General features: G+C 41.5%; 1 protein-coding gene across 1 annotated transcript in view; it reads left to right on the forward strand.

Annotated features, from left to right (window-relative positions):
* Nucleotides 1–826: 826 nt before the first annotated feature.
* Nucleotides 827–25,220, forward strand: part of ZNF385C (zinc finger protein 385C) — a 121,392-nt gene continuing 96,998 nt past the window's right edge. The window contains exon 1 of the mRNA XM_032237402.1: nt 827–1,076. Coding sequence (XP_032093293.1) covers nt 827–1,076 — 250 coding nt within the window. The remainder of the gene's footprint in view (nt 1,077–25,220) is intronic.

Genomic DNA, 25,220 nt, shown 5'->3' on the forward strand with positions numbered 1-25,220 from the left:
GTGATGGTTGTAAATATGAAGACTGGCCAAAAATCACTTTTTTTTTCAGTGCCATGGTAATTTTCAATGGTTGCTAAATGAATCGTTATATGTCGAGGGTTACCTGTAATCCCCTTTGAACAGAGACTGTGTTCTGTGTGCTAGAGGGATAATTGAAATCTGTTGTTTTACATATTCCCTTTATGTAGACGCTCATCAAGAATTATTATCTTCATTTCTTACTAAATATCCTGGTCATTTTTAATTTGTTTTATATTAAGTTGTGATTATCAGATCAGTATTTTACTGTTTGACCACAGCTAAATACTGAGTAGTTTGTACAGTACTCTGTAGTATCTCTTCTAAGCTTTCCTAGATTCTTTAAAATAGTGTTTGTTTTCTTTTTTATCCTAATTAATTGGGATTTTCTTGTTTTATTTGCTTGTCAGTGGTTAAATAAAAATTATTCATTGGTTGGTTGTGCTAGACATCATTTAAAAGTGGCCATGGGGAAGATCTGTAGAAAAGTTACCCTCCAATGATTGATCCTATCCATGAAAAGTAGTTTTGCCTTGGTACCATTGATATACTTTCTTGAAGCAGAAACAGAACATCACATGGGTGAAATAAAGGAGCTGTAATTCTTGTGGTGCACACTCTGCTAGCAGTTATACTTGAATTAAGTTACAGTGTGAACAAAGTATAGGCTGTTTACTCCATCTAGAGGCTGCTTATGTGTACTTATTAGGGGTTTGTTCTCTGGTTACTGGTACCCAAGGAGGTTAAACTGGAACAATGCCCTTTGCCTCTCTCAGTTTTCATGATGTATTTTTTTTCTGCTGTAGGGATGAAGCGTCCCTTGACCCCCTTCCACTCCCCCGGGAGTGGTATTTGTGGAAGCCTGGCAGAGAACTCGTGCATAGGAAGTCCTCCAGAGCAGCGTTCAAAGAGAGAGAAAAAGCACCCATCATTCACTCTCTGTGAAGTGTGTAATATCCAACTCAATTCTGCTGTCCAGGCCCAGATCCATTTCAATGGAAAGTCTCACCAGAAACGCCTCAAACATCTTAACAAAGGCAAAGTCCTGTCAAGTGCAGGTAAGGCTCAGTTTATATATACAGCTCCTCAGAAATGTGAAAGAGAGCCTGAAATGCAGAGTGTCTATATTCCTTTAGCTCCCTTCCACAAGCTCAGGAGCACCCTATGTTTTGCTATTGCTTAGACACATGCTTTCGAGATTTAATATTTATTACGCAAATTTATATTGCCTCCCAACTCACATATGGATGACTCCTGGCTGCTTATAACCTTTAAAGATTTTGTTCTTTCTCTCCCCCCCCCTTTAATTATTAACACTGGTTCATCACTGTGTTATCTTCCCTCAGACTCTCTTGATGATCCCTTTCTATGATTTTCTTCAAGTATGTCTCAAAAACTAACCATTTTAGTGAAGTTTTAGTTTTCATGCCCTACTTGAAAGGGATCCTTGAGGCATCCAAGCAAATTTTATAAGGAACTGACTTGATTTGCATTCATCTAATGAATATGCAAATTGGAATGCAATTATATGCAAGCATTCTGACATCTCATAATTTTCTAGTGTAGTTCTCTCAGCAAAGGTGCGTATACAAACACATACATACATGCCTTCAAATATTTTACAATAAAACTTATATAAACATGAGGTAAGATATATTTGGAACTGTATATTCAGATTTCATATATGTTCACAGATACATACCTAAATAAATATCTGTAGATTTTAAAAGTTTTCAGATTAATGCGGAAACAGTATAGGATAAAATGATGTAAAAAGAAGCATAGAGTGATCTATCCCCATAGAGTGATCTATCCCGGACTTCAACTCCCAGAATTCCCCAGCCAGCATTCGCTGGCTGGGGAATTCTGGGAGTTGAAGTCCGGACATCTTCAAGTTGCCAAGGTTGGGAAACACTGATCTATCCAATGATACATGAAACTAACTTTGGCTTAACTGGATGTACATTGATGGTCCGCATCCTTTTTCTTTCTGCATCCAAATGCAATGAGCTGCTTATAACAACAGGGAGGTTGCTTTCTTTGTTACTTTCTTCTGCTAGTGTGTATGAGAGTATGATACCGGTATAAGTACTAAAATAATTATTCTAGATACGGATTTCAAATATTCTTCGCCTGAAAAACACCAGAGGCTTAATCTAAATAACTATTAGGCCTAAACTGGCCAAGAGGTAGCATCTAGCATGCTTTTTCCAATAGCAGATAATGAAGCATCACTAGATAGAGATTTTGGTAATATGGGTAGTCCTCATTTAGCAACTGACTTGTACAGTCACAATTCACAGTTATAACACTGATGAAGAAATAATTTTGTGCCCAATCCTTCCATTTACAACCTTCACAGGTCTGTAAAGCAAAGGAAAGCTGAAGTAAGATTATAAATACAGCTGTGGTTTCATTTAGTGACTACTTTGTTTAATAACTAAGTAGGTAGTCTCAATTGAGTTACTAAACAAGAATTATCAATATGCAAATTTAATACATATTTATTAAATACAGCTGATTAAAAGGTTAAGAGGCAGATAAGTCAGCCTAAAACTTTTGTTTACTAAGGTTTTCAGTGTCAAAAAATATCCTTAAGAGTGTAACAGACCATTTCTTTTTTCATAATTTCTCTGCAGGTTTTCATTTTGCTGTTCTATCTCACTTAAATTGCAAATGATTGAACTGGATTTGGATTGTGACATGGTAATAAAATCTCCCCAGGAATATTATAGTGCAGTGTTTCTCAACCTTAGCAACTTGAAGATGTCCGGACTTCAACTCCCAGGACATCTTCAAGTTGCCAAGGTTGAGAAACACTGTTATAGTGACTCCTAAAGCTTCTTGTAAGAGGACCCTTTGCTGATGACCTGAATAAATGAACTGTATTCTTTTTCTCCTGCTCTCCTCCTACGGAACCTCTACCTATAGAGGTTATAGGTAGTCTCAACTTACCTATAGGTAGTCCTTAACTTACAACCACTTATTTAGTGACCACTCAAAGTTACAATGACACTGAAAAGAGTGACTTACAACCAGTCCTCACACTTACAACCGACACAGTACCCCCATGGTCATGTGATAAATACATGGCTCTAGAATGTACATTTAGAATGATTGCAGTGTTCCAGGGCCACAAGATTGCCGTTTGTTAACTTACCAGCTAGCTTTTGGCAAGCAAAGTCAATGGGGAAGTTGGATTTGCTAAATGACCACTTGATTCGCTTAACTGCAGTTCTTCACTTAACTTAATCATTGCAAAAAAGGTTGTAAAATTAGACATGACTCTGTGATGACCTGGGACAAGGCACAAAGGTCACACAGGGCCAGCTGAGAGTTCAAACTCCCCTTTAATGCACCAAATTTCCCCCCAAACACTCCCATGTTCTTGGCAAGCCCAAGAGCAAAGCGCGCGCACATACACACACTGCATCCCCTCCCCACAGCGTCTCCTTAAATCTCAGTCCTCAAGGGTGCCTTGTGAAGAGGGGCAGGGGGCTCTCCTCCCAAGTCATTGGGCCAACCTGCACTGTTCCCACTTTTTTTCCTACTCTCCATGCTCGGGGAACAGGAGGGGGTGGTCCTTGCTCATTGCCAGAGTTCAGTCGCTCCTCATGGCCACTGCTTGCCCTCTCTCGGTCATCCTGCCCCCATTCCTCCCTGCTAACAAGCCGTCCCAATTCTGAGAGGCTGTCTTGGTCTGCTCCTCCCCACATTCCTCTGAAGCCAATGAAACCGTCCCCTCGATCTCCCTTAGCTGCAGCTCGTCCTCCTCTGCAGATTCAGGTTCCAATGGGGGCATGACACGACTCACTTAACGACCACCTTGCTTAAAATTGGTCTCAGTTATGGTCAAAAGTAAAGGAATCCTATACTACAAAGGCATAGCTAGACACAGCTTATCATTCCAGCCAGGGGCATTAAAGTTAGTCCATTGGTAGAGCTTCTAGATGATATCTCAGGACATCAGAGGGAGCATTTTCCTTGAGTAAGCCATTTTCCACATTCTTTGAAACAGATTTACAAAAAAAGAGGAAAAAATGCAGCATGTAGGTCTATATCTGTGATGGTGAATTTATTGCATGTGTGCCACAGGTGGCATGCAGCACACTCTCTATGGGCACGCAAGTCGTCACCCCAGTTCAACTTTGCCATGCATGCACGCACACCTCTCACCAACAAGCTGGTTGTCAGGTCTCTGCTGCGCATGCACAAGGGGCAGAGCAGGTGCGGGGGGCATGTGTGCATGCGCAGGGGATGGGGCACATCCATGGGGGTGCATAAGCATTGCATTTGGGGGGTTCGGGTGCACACGCTTGCGCTTTGGGCACTCGGTCCAGAGAAGGTTAGCCACCAGTGGCCTATATGATCTCTTTCCAACCATATTTTCTGCCATGAATTCTGTCAAAGCTGAAGAGATATTGTGCAAAGAAGTGGTAAATAACAAAGGGACTATTTTAGGTAAACATTTTCTATGATTTTATTTGAAATTTGGGTGTGATTATTGCCTTCCCTTGTTTTCCTTTTATTTCTCTTTTTCTGGTAAACTTTTTCTAGCTGAAAATTTGTTTTGTTGATTTATAAATTGCAAAATTATCCCTTGTTTTCCAGATTTGCTAATGTCTGCATATTTTGCCTAAAAAGTGGTGTAAAAACAATGTTGTCAGATATAGTCTACATAGATGTAGCCCATGGTTATTTGCCTCTGGAAATAAAGCTAAATTTCTTAAATGTATATAATTATATAAAGGGTTTATTTTAAGACAAACTTTTGAATTTGGTGAAAAAGCTTGATTTTGCTTTTTTAGAACTATCAGGAGTTTTTTTTTAAGGGGGAGGTGAGCTTAAATTAGTCCTCTTCTCAAACTTTCTCTGGGTGAGACATTCTCTCACCCAGTACTCAGTTCCTGGATTTCTCAATTCATGTATTGAAAGTAGGACTAGGATTCTTCTGTAATAAATAAAATCAAATTTATGCATGCATGTTAATACCCAGAATTAATACCCAGAACGGCAGAAACTCAGCAGAGTATCCAAACTTTCCTCTTTAGAAATATTTTGTTTATTTTGTGATTAATGGTAGCTGGCCGTTAATAATTATTTCATTCATACATAACATGATTACTATTGAACCATATCATTTTATGTAAATAAATTCCCCTTACTTAAAAACAATGTTGCATTTGCATGGTGTGTGTGTGTGTGTGTGTGTGTGTGTGTGTGTGTATTTTCCAATATCTATTCTAAGTCTAGAGAGGGCAGCACAGTGCAGCATACAATACTAAAATCACCCATTCTTTCTTTTTCTAACCTTTTTCATATAACTGCTATCAAAAAGATTTCAAGAGCTCAATATTAAATTATATGATAGTTGGTGGAAGCAATTGTAGAAATTGTGAATGTGGATAATTGATATGATAATAATAGACAAAGAACTGGAGAATATCAGTAAATATCAGGTCTGAAAATTGAACTTGAAAGATTATGGCGTAAACCGGCTGTGGCAGTTCCTGTTGTTATAAGTACTGTGCCATATCAAAAAAATCTTAAACACACTTAGTAAATCTGCACACTGACAAAATTTTCATCTGTCAATTACAAAAAGACAATATAGTTTGGAGCTGCACATATGCTATACATTCTATGTACTTGGGAAGAATGCAATGAAGACTAACACCTGCTAAGAACTGGCAGTTGTGATTTCATGTTATTGGAAATAATAGTAACAACTACAACCAACTACAACTGCATCCAGTTTTGGTTGCCATGATGTAAAAAAGAGTGCAGAGAAGAGCAACAAAGATGATTAGGGGACTGGAGACTAAAACATATGAAGAACGGTTGCAGGAACTGGGTATGTGTAGTTTAATGAAAAGATGGACTAGGGGAGACATGATAGCAGTGTTCCAATATCTCAAGGGATGCCATAAAGAAGAGGAGGTCAAGCTAGTCTCCAAAGCATCTGAGTGTAGGACAAGAAGCAACATGTGGAAAGTAATCAAGGAGAGAAGCAATTAGAACTGAGGAGAAATTTCCTGACAGTTAGAACAATTAATCAGTGGAACAACTTGCCTCCAGAAGTTGTCAATGTTCCACCACTGAAAGTTTTTAAGAAGATGATGGATAACCATTTGTCTGAAGTGGTGTAGGGTTTCCTGGCTAAGCAAGGGGTTGGACTAGAAGACCTCCAAGGTCCCTTCCAAATCTGTTGTTCTGTTCTGTTCTGTTCTGTTCTATTCCTATTCCTATTCCTAATTCTATTCTATCCTACCCAATCCTATCCTATCCTATTCATTAGTTAGGACTTGAACTGTTAAGTTTTCACCAGTCCCAGACTGTAAATTGAATTTAAGATTGTTGTTGTTGTTGTTACCTGTATTATTATTAGTAGTACCATTAGTATTATTATTATGTAGTACTGCCTTGGGTGAAATCCCAAAACAACTGGAGCATCACTTGAACACCCTCAGCATTGACAGAATCAGCATCAGTTAAATGCAAAAGGAAGCTTTACTCAGAACAGCTTACATCCTGTGACTATATCTTTAATACCATCAAATGTCAATATCTGCCTATCTAGATGAAAATGCCAAAGCCAGTCTGAACATCTGTGCGACCAACCATTAACAATAATAATTTATTATGCTTGTATGCCACCTCTCAATGACTCTGGGTGGTTTACAAGAATCAAATAGAGAAATTACAGTAAAATCAGTAAAATATAAAATACGTATATATTTTTAAAATGCAATGAAGTGGGGAGTCTCCTTCTCCCTCGTCAAAGGCCTCAGTGAAGCCATTAAAGGAGAATATTTGTAGCTCAGAGTCCAAATTAGGGGTCCTTGGTGCTCTCTGAGCTTGGTTGTTTTCTTGCAAACATTTCATTCCTGAAACTAGCCTGACAAGCACTCATGATGTTACCTAGTTTGGGGAATAAAATGTCTGCAAGTAAACAAACAAGCTCAGAGAACACCAAAGACTCCTCATCTCAGTGAAGAGCCAGTTCTTTAAGATTCTTCTAAACAACTGGAGAGTGGGGCCATTGGATTATCGGGGTGCCTGGTTCCAAAGGACAGGTGCCGATATAGAAAAGATGCACTTCTAAGGTCAAATATGACATTGTGTAATCGAAGGAGGCCAGAATTCATCAACCAGGCACCACTGAATTGGCCAGGCCTGAGCTATGGGAGATAGGCAATCCCTCAAGCAAAAATTGCCAGGTCTAAATAGGGGTGGGGAGGGATAATAATGAATTCCCTTGTTGCTGTCACCACTGATCTGAGGATATGTAGGGATTACAGAGGATTATAGTACAAACTCTGAGAATAAATGGAGTGGGGCCATATGCTATGAAAGGCTTTATAGCTAACAGCAGGCACCTTGAGTTGCACTTGGGAGCAAACTGGCAACTGGTATAGCTCACAAGGGAACAAGATCTAACCAAAATGCATGACTGTTAAAGAGTACTGTAATTTCTTAACATTTACTTAAGGAATTGACATTACAGGGAAAGTGTTCTATGTTTCTGTTTGCAAAGGATCTGGTTATATTAGGTAGGAGGATCCCTAAGGATCTTATTATGAAATCATTGCTCTCTATTTCCAGTGTTCATACTGTGAGTGCCAGTATTGATATTGCAGCACAGCAACACACAAATACCCGAGGCGAAAGATTCAGCAGCTTGGATTTAGAAATTTGTATACATGGGAAAAGGCTTGAATGATGGTGGAAATATCAAAACAACCCAATGAAGTCATCTTAGTTGCTACCAAAATTCACTAGGGGAAAAGACCAAGGAAAGATAAAAAATTTTGTGGCTGGAATTTTGTAATAACATCAAGAATCATTTCAAATTGATTGAAAAAGAAATACCTCAATGATTGCTAAGGGCCCTGTGTAAGCAATTTTGAATACATTGGGAAAGAAGGAAGGAGGGAGGGAGGGAGGGAGGGAGGGAAGGAAGGAAGGAAGGAAGGAAGGAAGGAAGGAAGGAAGGAAGGAAGGAAGGAAGGAAGGAAGGACATGCCTCCAGAAGTTGTGGGTGCTCCAACATTGGAGATTTTTAAGGAGAGATTGGACAACAATTTGTCTTAACAGTTATGGGATTTCCTGCTTGAGCAGGGGGTTAGACTAGGAGATCTCCAAGGTCCCTTTGAACTCTATTTTCCGTTATTCTGAAGGAGAGCAAAGTAGTTCATATTATATCATTATGCCATAGTAGTTCATATTATGCCAGCTTGTATAAAAATACCTGAATGGAATATATATTAGATATGAAATAATAAAGGTATTAGATGTGATTACCTTCTAAACCTTTGGTGTAATTGTATATAAAATATGACATGTAGTCCTTAATGAAACCACATCTACATGGAGGGAAGGATGCAGTAGGATACTTCTAGTCTCTGTCTTAGGTCCAGTACTCTTCAATATCTTCATAAATGATCTAGATGAGAGCATAGAAGGGGAAATCATCAAATATGTAGATGACACCAAGCTGGAGGAAATGGTTAGCACTTTGGAAGATAGAGTCAAAATTCAGAAGGATCTTGACAGCTGAGCATTGGGCTACATTCAACAAGATGTAGTTCAGTGGTGAGAAAAGCAAAGTCCTGCACTTAGACAGGAAAAACCAAATGCGTAAGTATAGAATAGGTGTTTAACTATATTAATTATGAGAGAGATCAAGATATCCAATTGGACCATTACTGAAGTATATGCCAGCAATGTGCTGCACTTGCCAAAAAATGCAATGCAGTACTGGCCTGGCCTGCATCAACAGAGGAACACCATCAAGATCACAAGATTTAATAATACTACTTGATAAGTGGTCCTTTACTTACAACCACAATTAAGCCCAGAATTTCTGTTGCTAAGCGAGACATTTGTTAATTTAGTTTAGCCTCATTTTACAACCTTTCATGTCACAGTTCCTAAGGGAATCACTGCAGTTGTTAAGTTAGTAACACAGTTTTTAAGTGAATCTGGCTTCCTCACTGAGCTTGCTTGTCAGAATGTTACAATCGGTGATCACATGATCCTGGGATATTGTGGCCATAAATACGAACCAGTTGTCAAATCTCTCAATTTTGATCAGGTGGCCGTTGGGATGCGGCAATGTTGTAAAATGTGAAAACTGGTCACAAGTCACTTTTTTCAGTGCTTGTTGTAACTTTGAATGACCACTAAACAAACTCTTATAAGTCAAAGACTACCTGTATACTGCACTAGTGAGGCCACGCTGTATGTTGTTCTGGTCACTGTGATACAAAAAAGATGCTGAGACACAAGAAAGTGTTCAGAGAAGAGGAACAAAGATGACACAGGATCTGGAGATTAAATCATATGATGAACACTTGCGGGAGCTAGGTATGACTAGACTAGACTATGGATGGGAAAGATTAAGGGGGATGTAATAACTGTCTTCTAGCCCTTGAGTGGCTTTAACAGAGAACTGAGGATTGACTTATTCTCCAAAGCACCAGAGGACAGGAGAAGTAATGGGTGGAAGCTTGAGAAAGAGAGTGCCAATCTAGAAGTAAGGAAAAACTTTCTGTCAGGGAGTACAATCAATCAATGGAAAGCCTGCCTCCTAGAGTTGTGCATCCGTGCTCCATCACTGGAGTTTTGAAAAATTGGCTGAATTTGACTGCGATGGTATAAGGCAGGGATGTCAAACTCAATTTTATTGAGGGCCACATTAGGCTTGTGTTTGACCTTGGAGGGCGGGATGGGAGTGGCTGGGGTGGGGGTGGCCAGATCAGTGTCACTCATGTCAGGGCACCAGTGGTGACCCAAGTGCTTTTTGACTGCGATGGCCTCCTGCAACCCTCTGCAAGTGAAAACGGAGCTAGGGAGGGACGCATGAGCTCCATTTTTGCTGACAGAGGCACCCCAGGACCCTAGGCCTTGAGTTTGACATCCCTGGTATAAGATCTACTGCTTTAAGCAGGGGGTTGGACTAAAGACTCTGACGTCCCTTTCAGCCCTCTGATTCTATATTCTGTGTTCAGTGTTAGTAACTTAAATAGGAAGTTCTGAATAGCATTCCTTCGCTATAGTCTTTCTCCTCAATCATTTTTCTTCACCGCTCTCTTCCTCCTTCATTGTGGAGCCCATGAGAAGGTTCACAGCTTTAAGAGCCTGGCTCGTGAACCAGAACCTCATCTCTTCCTCTCTCCTACTCCTTCCTTCTCTCTCCCTCTCTCTCCCTCCTCCTTCCTCTCCCTTTCTCCCACCCTCTCTCATTTTCTCTCTTTCCTTGCCCCTTTATAAGAACTTTCTTCATTAGTCAACACCTTTGATAGAGTGCAAGAGATTGAATCTCATGTGAGGAAGCATGTTCTTGTTTGTATAATCTGTTGGTTCTGTTAACTTTAATATTGGTCAGTGATCATAATAATAGAATGGATTGGATTGGACTTAATTGAAAGAGTGGTGGGTGTTGTTTTTTTCTTGATAGAGCTATTATAAATTACTAATGTCCTGTTTGTAAATGGATATTCTGGGACATGTTAACTGTGATATGGCTGAGATTCAAGGTGGCAGAATTTCACGCAGTAATGATGTTTCTTCCATCTCTTTCTATTGCATCTCTCAGTCCATCCTTGCCATTCTCTGGCCCCAAAAAGTCAGTAACCATCCATAGGCATTACAGTTTGAGTTTTCCAAGCAGGCTTGCCTTGGGCCCTGTCAACTTGCATTTGATCAAGACATCAGTGTTAACATTTGGTGCAGGAAGAATATTCTCCTTAGGGCTTGCCTACCCTTCATCTTATTACAGTGATGTGTTGTAAGGTCTGAACCATCTTTTTTGCATTTTACTATCTGATTTAAATGATTGCTACTGAATTAAGGAACCCTTTTATTTATGCAGCTTTGTATTATCCCTCTGTGACCCTTCCCTCCCTCTTTCAAGATGCTCCAGAAATCATGGAGCCACCATTGAAAGCATCAGTCCTTCATTTCATTCTCCTTCTTTCTATGCTTGCTCATAATAATATTCAATAAAACTTATCTCTAAGTTTCTTGACTTTTCAGTATTTTATTGGCTGCCTCTACATCTATAAGCATATGGATACAATCATATCTATATATCTATAAGTGTTAGCAGGAAAAAGAAAAGTTACTAGCAGACTGGAAAGTCAATGAAATTTTATAAAATTTCAATGGTGGCTCCATGATTTGACCACAAATTAAGAAGGTTAGAACCTGGTGTTACAAAGATGTGTATAAGCCACCAAGCTACATTTTCTGATTGTATTGAGTAACTTTTAGTAAAAGATCTGGCTGATCTGGCTGATCTGTTCTCCATCTGATGGTGCAGGAGGGTTCAGAAATGGGTTGTTCAATCCTTATTTGCCCAAGGGACTGAGTCAGAATTGAAGCTACGCCTCCAGCAACAGGGTGAAAGAAGAACTATTTAACTCATTTTTTGTATCTGTCTTCACACAAAGCAATAAAACAGTCCAACCTATCAAAAACAGCACCACAAAAATCAGATTAGGAACACAAATTGAAATAGGGAAGAAAATGGTAAGTGAGCACCTGTCTACCCTAGACGAGTTCAAATCACTAGGACTGGATGGATTACACCTCAAGGTTCTGAAGAAACTGACAGACGAGATCTCAGAACCATTGAACTATATCTTTCAGAGATCCTGGAGCATCGGGGAACTGCCAGAAGACTGGAAAAGAGCTGATGTGGTTCCCATCTTCAAAAAAGGGGGGAAAATAGATCCAGGAAACTATAGACCTATCAGCCTGACCTCAATACCAGGAAAGATTCTGGAAAAGATAATCAAGCAATGAATTAGCGAACACCTAGAAGCAAACAAAGTAATAGCCAAAGGCCAAAACAGGGTTTGTCAAAAACAGATCATGCCAGACTAATCTTATTGTGTTCTTTGACAAAGTGACAAAATTAGTGGACTAGAGGAATGCCATCGATATAGTTTACTTGGACTTCAGTAAGGCATTTGATAAGGTAGACCATAACCTACTCCTAGATAAAGTAGAAGAATGTGGGTTGAACAGCATCACCACCAGATGGATTCGTAACTGGCTGACCAACTGCACTCAACGTGTAGTCCTCAATGGAATTGGATCTACATGAAGTATGTAGTGGAGTACCCCAAGGCTCTGTTTTAGGCCCAGTACTCTTCAACATCTTATCAATGATTGGGATAAGGGGATAAATGGGGAACTCATCAGATTTGCAAATGACACCAAGCTGGCAGGAATAGCCAACACTCCAGAAGATAGGCTTAAGATACAGAAGGATCTTGACAAACTTGAACATTGCGCACTATCTAATAAAATGAAATTCAATGGTGAAAAGAGTAGGGTTCTACATTTAGCAATAGCAATAGCAATAGCAATAGCAGTAGACTTATATACCGCTTCATAGGGCTTTCAGCCCTCTCTAAGCGGTTTACAGAGAGTCAGCATATTGCCCCCAACAATCTGGGTCCTCATTTTACCCACCTCGGAAGGATGGAAGGCTGAGTCAACCCTGAGCCAGTGAGATTTGAACCGCTGAACTGCTGATCTAGCAGTAGCCTGCAGTGCTGCATTTAACCACTGCGCCACCTTGGCTCTTAGGCAAGAAAAACAAAATGCACAGGTACAATATAGGTGGTACCTTGCTCAATAGTAGTAACTGTTAGAGGGATTTTGGAGTCCTAGTGGACAACCATTTAAATATGAGCCAGCAGTGTGCAACAGCTGCCAAAAAAGCCCACACAGGTCTAGGCTACATAAACAGAGGGATAGAATCAAGATCACGTGAAGTGTTAATACCACTTTATAATGCCTTTGTAAGGCCACACTTGGAATACTGCATTCAGTTTTGGTTGCCACGATGTAGAAAAAATGTGGAGACTCTAGAAAGAGTGCAGAGAAGAGCAACAAAGATGGGAACACGATCGACACTGGCAGGGCTTGTGGTGAAGCTGTGCGGCTGATCCGGGGCTCTTGGAGCCGTTTTCTTCACCAGGAACACCAGACTTGATTGCATGGCTTTACACGTGAGTATGGGGCCCTGGAGGTGGCCATTTTAGGGAGGACCTCATGGCAGTGGCCATTTTGTTGGTGGACACAAGACAGTGGCCATTTTGGGAATCTTCTGCTGTGTCACAAGGGCAGTGGCCATTTTGTTTCCACCTTTTTCAGCCACGAGGCTCATTGCGATTGCCAGTCTCTGTGGGGAAGGTTGCAGATTGGGAAGCAGTCACAGGGCCTGGTTCTTGTGTGTTTTTTGCCACACTTATGATGGCTGATTTTCCCGGGGAAAGCTCCTCTGAAGGTGTCAGCATTCCAAATATCATCCAGAATTAAATCAGAGTTCAAGACATAACTTTCATCAAAGTTCCAATTTAATAAGACAGACATGTTGGCACAACTGTGGAAACCCAAATCTGAAGGCTTCCTGGGTTTCTACCCAGTTGAAAGTTCATGAACTTGCCCCCACACCTACAAGTCCATCTCTGTGGCTGCTCCGACCCTCTGGAACGAACTCCCCATGGAGATTCGTACCCTCACCACCCTCCAGGCCTTCCGCATAGCCCTTAAAACCTGGCTGTTCCGACAGGCCTGGGGCTAAAAACTCGCTGCCCCACTTCGAATGGTATGATTGTTGTGCTTTTAACTATGTATAGTTTTTATGTTTTATATTTTTTTGTAACTCTGTATTTCCCCTCCTTTCTTGAGTTGTGAGCTGCCCTGAGTCCCCTTAGGGAAAAGGGCGGCATATAAATAAATTAAACCATAAACCATAACCATAACGAGCTCCCCGTGGAGATTCGTACCCTCTCCACCGTCCAGGCCTTCCGCACAGCCCTTAAGAACTGGCTAGCCCGTCAGGCCTGGGGACAAGGATAGCTGCCCCTCCCGAATGATGAATGTATGTTGCTGACTATTTTATTGTATGTTTCTTTGTCAATGTTTGTTTTCCCTTCCCCTGATTTTGTGTGAGCCGCCCTGAGTCCCCTCAGGGAAAAGGGCGGCATACAAATATTAATAAAATCAAAATCAAAATCATAACCACATGGTCCAATCTTCCTCTGCCACTTTGGCATTTCCACCCATCTAGTTCCGGTCAGATGCAGAGGTGCAAAGACAAAGAATGACCTTGATTTCTAGAAAGGAACTTTTTATTTTGAAATCAAACATACTCCTACACCCTCCCAATTCCCCACTAATGAAACAGTATAGTAAAGAGAGAGAGAGAGTGTGTGTGTGGCAGGCCAAAGATCCTAAAAGGAATATGATTGCAGGCCTTACAGAAGGTCTCCTCATCGGATCCCCCAAACCTGGCAAGGCAATCTACCTCCAAGCAGGGAGGTAATGGGGCTGAGGAGAAGTCCAAGCAGGGGTGGTAGAGATAAAGCCCCCTTGCCTTCAGTAAGATCCTTCCCTCTAAGGCAGCACCACTCTCTCCCTCCCCTTCCCCTTCCCCCGAGGCTCACTGGGTCCCCAAGGACCAACTCTATTTCACCACCCCTTTTGGAAGTGGAGGACGAGGATGATGAGTGCCAACCATTTGCCTGCCTGGATACTGCCCCCATATCGAACCACAGGCTTAAGCTGGCATCCAGGCCGGGTCCTAGTAATACTTTGGTAAATTTGATGACCTACCTGATAATATCCAATCTCTTATTCATCAAGCAATTGTGCATGGCATAGCCCTTCAAGGTCGTTCCTCTGACCAGGCGGATGTGGAGCTGGCGGTAGCGAAGAGCAGACACATCCAGGATCCGGTTGCTCACTCGGACAGGGCACAGAGAGAGGTGTCTTCCTCATTGAGGAGTAAGGTTTCGATCCAGGAAGATGAGGAACAAAAGGAGACAGAACTCTCTGATGATAAAGCTTTGGCACCTGATGTCCCAGCTTTTGCCGGTTTGTTTCCTCCTAGTTTGTTTTGTTCCTTGGTATTCAAGGCCAGAAGTACTGCAGCCATTGAGACTGAGGCTGACAAACAGAAGGAGAAAGAGAAGGTGGCGGAGGCCGATGCTTCAACCTCAAAGACAGCGCCTAAGAAAAAGTGTTTCTTTGTGCAGCCCGCAGCTCGGAAAGAGGAAATTCACACGCGAAAACTATTTCTGGATGTCATTCAGAAGCAGTGGGCCCGGGGGAGGGGGAGATGACAGGCGTTTCTATAATATGGAGCCTGATTTCTCCCAAGCACCTGCATCCACCTCCGGCACCTATTGTGGTGAGTGATGTGGCAGACAACTTGAAGGCTAAGAGGACTGAATTGGTCTTACGCAAGACATTCCTAGCTGCAATGTGGGCAATAAAAGCCGCTTCCTCGGCGTCTTCCTTCAACCGTGCCATGCTGATGTGGCTTGAACAGATGCAGGAGCGTGTACCAGCACACGATGTACGATTGCTTCAGGATATCAACAAGGTCATGGCTGCAACCCAGTTTTCAACCTTGAACGCCGCTAAATTTGCTTCCAGGGCACTTTCCTCCTCTGTTTCAGCTTGGTGGATAGTGTGGCTCCAGAATTGGCAGGCGGATGCCAAGGTGAAGTGGAAGTTGGCGGCGGACCTGTATGCGAGGAAGAAGATGTTTGGCGAGGTTCTGGACCCAATTCTTATCAAAGATAAGAACAAACGTAAGGTTTTGCCTGCCACAACTAAGAAGCAGGAACACAAGTACATGCCTTATACACATAGGGGTTCCAACACTGACTATCATTACCAGCCCAGAAACTTTCAGCCATGTCAGGATAGGGGACAGAGATAGGTCTCGGTTTCAGCCCCAGGGTAAACGGCCCTTTCGAGGGGGGGCGGACACCCTTTCTGCAGGAATAAATGAGCGGCCTTTGGCGGCTCCCATTGGTGGTAGGTTGGTATTGTTTGCCAACAGGTGGGAGAGCATCACATTGGATCTCTGGGTCCTGAATATGGTGAAATTTGGCCTGCGGCTGGAATTCCTCTCCATCCCCCCGAATTCCTTTCAAGAGTTCATGTTCTCCAAATGTGGATCCAGAAACCAAGAGGCAGTTTATGCGCCAGGCTATCGATTATCTGGTGGAAATCCATGCGGTCAAATTGGTTCCATGTGAGGACTGGGGTAGGGGGTTCAATTGAAAACCTCTTTGTGGTTCCAAAGTCATTTGGGGGATGGAGGGCGATTCTTGACCTTAAAAGATTGAACCGTTTTCGACCGGGGGGCGGAGCCTGTTGCCGAGGAGAGCTCAACCGAGCTCCTCTCAGAGATCTGGTCTGTATATCTAATTAAGATCATAGATATCACCCCTTTTTGGCTAAGAAAGGGGCAGGAAGTAGCTCTGTGTGCTAGGGTCTATTCGTAATTCACAGCCTTTCTCCTTTTTTTTTGGCTGTGGACAGAGATTAGATCCAGCGTGAGCGGAGCTTTTATCTCCAGCCAGTTCTTCTCAGCTGCCTTTTTTTGCAGCCCCAGACAGGCGACCCCCCCCCCCAGGACAAAGCAAAGTTGTTTGAAGCTAGGATTAATACGGGCGGGTCCCACTCCTGTGAGATTTATGCTTTTATTACTATCTTAAATACCAGCACCATTCGTCTTAGAGGCTTCTTTGTTTAAACGGACTTCAAAATGGCGATTTCTCTCCGTTGGTGACTGATAGGGGATGTACGTAGCCGGTTTTACCTTCCTGCAGACCGCTCCTTAACAAAATAATTTTTTTTTTGTTTTTTTTGGAAACAGAGGGGAGCGAAAGCACTGTTTATTTGTTGATTTATAATGGCACCCAGGTCAAAATCGAAGCGTCTCTCTACAAATGTGCCTAAAGAATCTGTGAAGGAATTTAAAGAATTTATACTGGAATCGCAGCCCTTGTCTCCTACGCCCTCTACTGGAGAATTCTTAACACAGGAATTTTTTTTTCAAATCTTTAATGATTTTAAACAAGAAATTAAGGAATTTGTATTCGAGCTATATGGTGATTTAAAGTCTAAAATTGACCAAATGAAGGCGAATACGTTTGCAGCCGTGTCTGCCCTGTCAGATTATACCGCTGAAATAGAGAATAAATTGGAAAGTTTGGAGGAGGCTAATTCTAATTTGACTACTAATATTCAAATTTTACAACAAAAAATTAGAGACACTCAGGAACAGCTCGTTATGATAAACTTTAATAAGAAGGCATTCGCAATAAGAGTCAGAGGATTTCGCGAAAAGGAGCGAGAGAATTTGAAACAGACCTTTGTTGAAGCCCTCAGCCATGCGGTGGGAAGCCCGGGACTTAACCTTGATTGGCAGATTCGGAAAATCTATCGCCAGAATTCGTTGGTAGCGGAACAGCGACAGCTCCCGAGGGACATAATTATATATTTCTCCACAAAAGAATCCAGAAACGCGATCGTGCAAAAATTTTACAATAATAGTTTGAGAATTGATGGCCAGAACTTGATTGTCTTCAAAGAAATACCTTTCCAGATGTTAAAGGCAAGAAGGGACTATACCTTCTTAACTAAAGAGCTTAGAAATCAACAGATTCAATATAGATGGGAGGCCCCAGCCAGCATTACGGTCACATTTGAGAATCAAAAACTTCGTCTTAATTCTGTTTCGGAGGCTCGAGATTTCTATTACAAGACTTTGAAGGTGGGACTTCCTGATTCACTTGGAAAAGAGGAGAGACAAGCCGAAGGAGAAGGCAAGCAACAGACCACATGGCTGCAAGATGGAGGGGGTAGCTCCCCCTCCCTCAGAGAAGCAGAAAAGCGGAGTTTGAGGATTTAGACATTCTAAAATATTTACCAAAGTTGTGGATTGAATGGGGGTTTGCGACCTCTCTCCGGCAGAAAAAGGGGAACTTATTGGTGGGGTGATACTGAATGTATATATGTAAAATGCATGCAGAATGATTTATGCTGTTTAAATCTTGTTAGAAGGGAAAGTTTGAAGAGATTATTTTAAAATAGAAGGTAAACTGATTTTTGTTGAAACTAATTATTTTGAGCTAGATTTTAAACTAATGCTTGCATAAATTTGATAGTGGCAAATATTAGAGAAGCAAGGGATGAGGGTAAAATGCATGCGGAATGATTTACGTATATTGGTGGGGTGATACTGAATGTATATATGTAAAATGAATGCAGAATGATTTATGTTGTTTAAATTCTGTTAGAAGGGAAAGCTGGATGAGATAATTTTAAAACGGAAGGTAAACTGATTTTTGTTGAAAGTATTATTTGAATATGTGGAATGATCTATGCTATCTAATTTTTATTAGAAGGGAAAGCTTGGTGAAATTATTTTATAAATTTGGATAAATGTTTATCTGAATACAAGGTTAAGGAAGAGGAACGGGAGAGTCTACAGGAGGTCGGGGTAAATAACAAAGAAGCAAGAGACGAGAATAAAATATAGATAGAATGATTTACACTATTTAAGCATAGATAAAGATGGGGGGCTGAGCTTAACACAAAGAGTTTCTTTTTTTTTTCTTTGTTCTTTTCTTTCTTTTTTTTTTGTTTTTTTTTCCTTTAATATATTATTTTTATTTTTAATCCATATCAATATAAGATACTTTAGATAGAAGGCAGTGCCAGGTGTGGGCCCTGGGAAGTCAGGAGGAGTAGGGATGGGGATTTTTGGGGGGTGGGTGGGTGGGTGTTAACATAGTCTCAATAAGAACAAGAATGCACTTATATACGGTTGTTCTTTTTTTTCTCCTTTTTTTTTTACTCTTTTCTTTCTTTAAAAAAAATTTTTTCCCTTGGTTTATTTTACTTTTTATCAGATTATAATAAACAACACTTGAATAAAGGAATACACCAAGGAGGGAGGTAGAGGGAAAGAGGAGGGAGGAGTAAGGAAGGAGTAAGGGGAATGCAAGGAGGGTGTGTTGGGAGTAAGGGGAGAAGGAAGGTTTGAGGGGAAAGGGAAGTAGGAGGGGAGCGTTAGAGGGAGGAAAGGAAAGTTGGAGGGGGTAGATGGGGTGTATGGAGGATGGAAGTGTCAGGTGGGGTTGTGAATGATGAGTTGTGTTTTCTTTTTATTTATTTTTTATTTTTTTTTTATTTTTCTTATAGCAAATACTCTGTATATAAGAGATTGTAAAATGGAATGTGAAAATGAATAAAATATATTTAAAAAAAAAAAAAGATTGAACCGTTTTCTGATATACAAACAGTTTGAGATGGCATCCCTTCGCGCCATCCTGGAGGGTGTCCGGGAAGGTGACTTTTTGATGTCTATTGATTTGACGGAGGCCTACCTTCACATATTAATCTTTCCCAAACAGAGGAAATTCCTATGTTGGTACCCACTACCAGTGCAGAGCTCTTTCTTTTGGACTGTCTTTGGCTCCCAGGACATTTATGAAAGTCCTGGCGGCTCTAGCAGCTCATCTCAGAACAGTTCCCATCAGACTACATTGTTACTTAGATGACATCCTACTACAGGCGGAGTCGCCGGAGCGGTCCCTTGAGGATCTGGGCCTAACAGTGGAAACAGTTGTTAGGGAAGATGATATCTTGTATAGATTTGGTTCCCTGGGCAAGGCTCCATGCTAGAACGCTTCAGTGGTTCCTCCTTCCGTACCAATGGAGCAAGCATAGCGCCTCCCCCTTTTGGGTTTAGGTACACACACACACCGGTGTGGCTTTCCTTAAAATGGTGGGTTTCTCCAGTTCTGGCTAAGGGGTATGTGTTCAGGGAGCCAGAAAGACTCACCCTGTCCACGGATGCGAGCCTCTATGGTGGGGGGGGGCACTTTGCTAGCCCAGGGTTGCTGGTCCCCTTCGGACCTTACTCATAATATAAATTGACTGGAACTGCATGCGGCTCATCTGGCCCTTCGACGCTTTCAGGCCCTTGTAGAGCACAAATATATCCTGCTATTGACAGACAAGATACCTACAAAGGCGCACGTCCTGCGGGATTGGGCGGCCTATAAATTTAATAAATAATAATTTAATAAATAATAAACAAGCAGGGATGCACGCATTTCCGGGCCCTCTGAGTGGAGTCTCAACGTCTGGGACTGTGGGCAGAGAGACACCTGCTGTCCATCAAGGTGGAACACATCTCTGAGGAGGCGAACCACCAAGCAGATTGGCTGAGCAGGGCCACAGTGGACCAGACATAATGGCAGCTGGACCTGGAGCTGTTCCAGGAGATCTGCCGGAGATTCAGACAGCCAGAGGTGGATCTTTTCGCATCTCCAGAAAACACCCAGCTCCCCAGGTTTCTTACGAGGTTCCCAACTCAGGGAATGGAGGAGAACAATGCCTTGCACAGCAAGTGGCCCTGGAGGTTGCTTTATGCATTTCTCCCTCTTCCACTGATTCCAGGGGTGCTGGGGAAGATAGTGACATAAGGGGCAGAGGTAATCATGGTTGCCCTGTATTGGCCATGCAGACCTTGGTTCGCGGACCTAGTAGGTCTGTCTATTGCCAAACCATGGAGGATCCCGCAAGAGAGGATCTCCCTTCACCAGGGAGTCCTGGTCCATCCAGAGCCACAGTGACTCCGGCTGTCCATCTGGCATTTCAAAGGGAGATTTTGAAGAAGGAGAAGTTCTCCTTGTGGGTGATATGGACTATTGTAGCATCTAGGCGCCCCTCCATGACCAGAATTTACAACACCACATGGTCTACCTACTGTAATTGGTGCAGTATGGCACAGGTGGACCGCAAGCGCCCCTTGCTGCTTAACATCCTGGAATTCCTCAGGATGGGTTGGAGAGAAGCCTGTCGCATAATACTCTTCGCAGGCAGATTTTGGCCCTTTCCACGGTCCTGGTGCTGGACGGTCGGGAAAGTCTGAGTCATCACCCAGTGGTGAAGAGGTTTTTAAAGGGGGCAGCTAATCTCCGATCCCCGGTAGTTCACAGGTTCCCATCATGGGATTTGTCCACGGTCCTTCTGGCTCTCGTGGCTTTCCCTTTTGAATGTCTGAGAACGGTCTCCTTGCAGTTCCTTACCCTGAAGGTGGCCTTCTTGGTCACCAACACATCTATTGGTCAGAGGGGACCTTTGTATTTTTCATCCTAACACAGTCGTGCTGAGGCTTGATCCGGTTTTCATCCCCGAGATAAATTCCCATTTTCATGGGAAGTTAGTTCTTCCAGATTTTTTGTCTTCCGTTCATAGAAAGAGAAAACCTGGCACAAGTTGGACGTGTGGAGGGCTCTCTATGTTTATATCAAGAGGACAGCATCCTCCAGGAAGATGGAAGCTTTGTTTGTCTCTTTTCAGCCATCAGCAATAGGATCTAGAGTGTCCTCTTCTACCATTGGGCAGTGGTTAAGGGCTTGCATTGCCCAGGCCTATGAGGTAAGCTGGTGCCACGAGGAATAATGGTCCATTCCACTAGAAGCACAGCCACCACGGCCGCATGGAACACTCAGGCTCCAATTGAGGATATTTGCAGAGCAGCAACATGGGCTTTCCCATCGCCATGGGCCAAGGTGGCGCAGTGGTTAAATGCAGCACTGCAGGCTACTGCTAGATCAGCAGGTCAGCGGTTCAAATCTCACCGGCTCAGGGTTGACTCAGCCTTCCATCCTTCCGAGGTGGGTAAAATGAGGACCCAGATTGTTGGGGGCAATATGCTGACTCTCTGTAAACCGCTTAGAGAGGCCTGAAAGGCCTATGAAGCGGTATATAAGTCTACTGCTATTGCTATTGCTATTGCCATTTATTAAGCACTATCGATTGGATGCTTTTGCATCTGCTGAGGCGTCATTCGGTCAAAGGGTGCTTCAGGGAGTTCTTGCTCCCTCGGGTACCACTGACCAATGAGTTCCCACCCTAGGGACTGCCGCTTTGGTATGTCCCACATTTGGACCCTCCAGCGCCATCAGCTGGAGAAGGAACATTGGTCCTACCTGAATGTTCTTCTCAGCATGGCGCAGGACGGTCCAGATCCCTTCCTTGTTTGATGTGTTAGGTCTGGGTCTCCAGGGCTATTAATGCTGTGGGCAGGGCCTCTTCTTCTTTTGTTTCCTTAGTTGAAGCTGTGCCTCATTGGAATTGGAAGTCAGCAGGGGGAGCTGGAGGCATGGCTTCAATTCTGGCTCAGTCTCTTGGGCAAATAAGGATTGAACAACCCACATTTGGACCGTCCTGTGCCATGCTGAGAAGAATGTTCAGGTAGGACCAACATTCTACTTCTTCATTCCTGGGATTTCTCAGCACCTAGTGTGTCATGATGCAGGCAAATTGATTTATGTAGGCAATTGATACATGATTTGTTTAACCACCTTTATCTGTTGTTGGAATTAGCTATACATTTCTAATAATAATTGGCTTTTATTAAGTTGGCAATGTGAATCTGTTTTGCCCTTCCAAAAATGAAAGCACTAAATACTATTACCGTAGGTACTTCTTAATTAATGAACTTCAGCTGTGTTGATGTTCCACAGACATTATCTCTAGTCCATACTAGGGGAGGGATTATAGAACATTTCGAATGTGAATGTATCTAACTTTGCATTTTTGAATAATATACAAAATCCTTATTAGTCATCAGTTTTAAAAATGATATTACCGGTATTTGAATATTGCAATATTATAATTCACCAATTAAAAATAAGTTTAAGGAAATTTAGGAAAAAGCTTATACATAATGTACCTCTTCAGGAAAATGAAGAACAAAAATGCATTATATTAGAGAACATTATGTGTAAATAATGGGTTAAGTGCTCGTAAATAAATGCAAATATTTTAGTGAAGTTTTTTGTTTTTTTTTTAAATAGCAAAGTTGACAAACCAGGCTAGATTTACTTGAAGAAATGGAAATTAACTGATTTGTTCATTTCTCCTCTATATCGTTAATGCCTATATCAATTAGGGCTGATGGCAGCTGTAATTTGACTTATGCAGGGGCATCAGGTTGAGGAAATAAATCTAACATCTATCCATCTTTTTCAAAACCTAGAAGAGATATAAGAACATACAAAAGATACTAAATTATTCCATTATCTGGTATTTCAAGGAAAAAATAATTTATCAGTAAATCTTGCTGTGTTTAGCATCCTTTTATTCGCAGAACCAGAAATAAAGTAGGAAACCAACATATTTCTGAAAATTGTTTCTGATTTTCTATTCTTATTTATTTATTTATTTATTTATTTATTTATTTATTTATTTATTTTTGACATGGAAAAAGGAGGTGGGATAAGCTATTCCAGAGAAAGTTTTGGCAAGAATTGTGAAGGGTACAGCTGGCCCGAAAGAGAGACTATGAGGGCTCATTTGCCTGTGATGGCTGAACGCATCTATGATTATAATGGCAGCTGACAGGTTTTGCTAGCTAGGGAAAGAGAATTTTTTTAGCAACAGAAAATTTAAAGCCCAAATAAAGGTTTGCAATTGTTTTGTTTTTTTTTAAGTGGCAAAATGTTAGATAAACAGGAGACAAGTAAGATCCTGGAGAGTGAAAGCTTTTGCAGGAAGATATTGGAAATGGCCATGTCCCAGGATACAATGCCATGGTTCTGGGAACACGCAGGGAGAGTGCTGAATGTTGAACACGCCTCATTACTAGAATCATCATGACTTTGATATCATTTGGATGTCATTTGATTTAGTGCCTTACTGAGCAGAGTGGGCTCAAGTTATGTTACTCTCATTGCAGCAAAATTCCATTCCTTTCTCTCTCCTTCCTCACCCCCACCCGCCATCCCCATTGTTAGCAGAGCTCAGGGGTTGATAAATTATGGTTTCTTTCAGTTTTTTCCCCCCAGATGCAAAGTGAAAAGAAAACGCAACAACTATTGGAAACAACGTGAGCCAAAATACATCTGACCCTCATTCTCCAGTGTTTGGGAATCAATGGAGAATTTGCATTCTTACTATTGGCCATTTGATGTTTTCAGAATAATTGCTGCTTTTGAATTCAGAGTTCTTTTTTGGATTGGGAGCATCATAATTGGAATTTGTGACATTAGTATAATGAGAGTGGGTTATGTTTTAGAGAAATCAGAGAAATGTAATAGGATTTAAAAGAGGTTCTTTGAACAGAACTAAAAGACAAAAGAATAAGAGCTATTGTTAAAGCCACCAGAGCCACATTAACATCCATCCTTCTATATATACAAAGCTTGAGCTGATTCTGTTAGGTTGACTTAGAATAAAAATGCTTATATTTCCTCACTTAGAGCTCCACAGGATTGGTTGCATTGCTTGGGGTAATAGTGCAATAATATTAGGACACAAACTTAGGCATTGTTAGCTGAGTACTAACTCAATACTAACCTAGAATGCAGAATTCCTATTTTGGTTTCATTGCCCTTTTTTTTCTATCATCACCTTAGAGGTTTTAGAAGTATACTGAAAAACTAAGGCTTCAGAAAGTTTTGCATCTAAAATCATTTTATTCCTTGTGAACGGAATATATATTATGGGTGGAAAATTGAATATCATTTGAGTCAACTGGCAAATTTGAAAATTCTTTGAAACACAATTGAGGAACATAAACTGTTTGCCTTTGAACCTTTCTTTCCCTGAACTCATTAGTTCCATCTACTGTGTTTTGCGATTTACTGTTTTGCAGAGTTTTTTTCCACTGCTTTGTTGAATGATCCTAGCTAATCAGAAAGCACACAAAGAATGATGACCTCAGAGCTCTACAGAACCAATTAACATTATCAGATAAAATGAACAGCAGGACAATGTGGATGCAACTGAGGAAAAGCTAAGTTGCAGTGCTGTCCTGTTTGGTGCTAGGGTAGAGCTGGTATGATTTCATTAGCGTTCAGTTGCTGAAATTTAGCTCCGTAAAATACATCTGATTGTCTCAGTAAGAGGGCCTTCATCTGACATCTGCCTCTATGGTCAGTCTCCCTTGTATAGGGATCCACAAAAGATTGCCAGCAAAGTGGATGATTTCTTGCAGCTTATTGAATGGCTGTCAATTCCTTTCTGCAGACATTTAGCTTTTCCCAAATGTTTTTCAACAGCTTTTTACTGTCCTTTTATTGTTTCCAACAATAAACATCCCACACACAATGCTTCAAAAGTTAAAAGTGTTCATTGGGACTGTAATAACCACAATAATAAAACGGTACACAGGTCTGGATAAAAAGGTTGATCTTCAATTAACATTGATTCCCCCTGCCCCTCAAACCTTCTGATCATTGCAAAGCACTTGCAAAAAAAAGAGCTGGTGCAGGCTAGAGGAGAGACTAATCTCCTGTTTCTCCATTTTTCCAAATTGCAATGCAAAAAAATGGTTAAGAATCTTCCTTGCCAAAGAT

The sequence above is a fragment of the Thamnophis elegans genome, chromosome Z (genome assembly GCF_009769535.1).
Source record: "Thamnophis elegans isolate rThaEle1 chromosome Z, rThaEle1.pri, whole genome shotgun sequence".
Taxonomy (NCBI): Eukaryota; Metazoa; Chordata; class Lepidosauria; order Squamata; family Colubridae; genus Thamnophis; species Thamnophis elegans.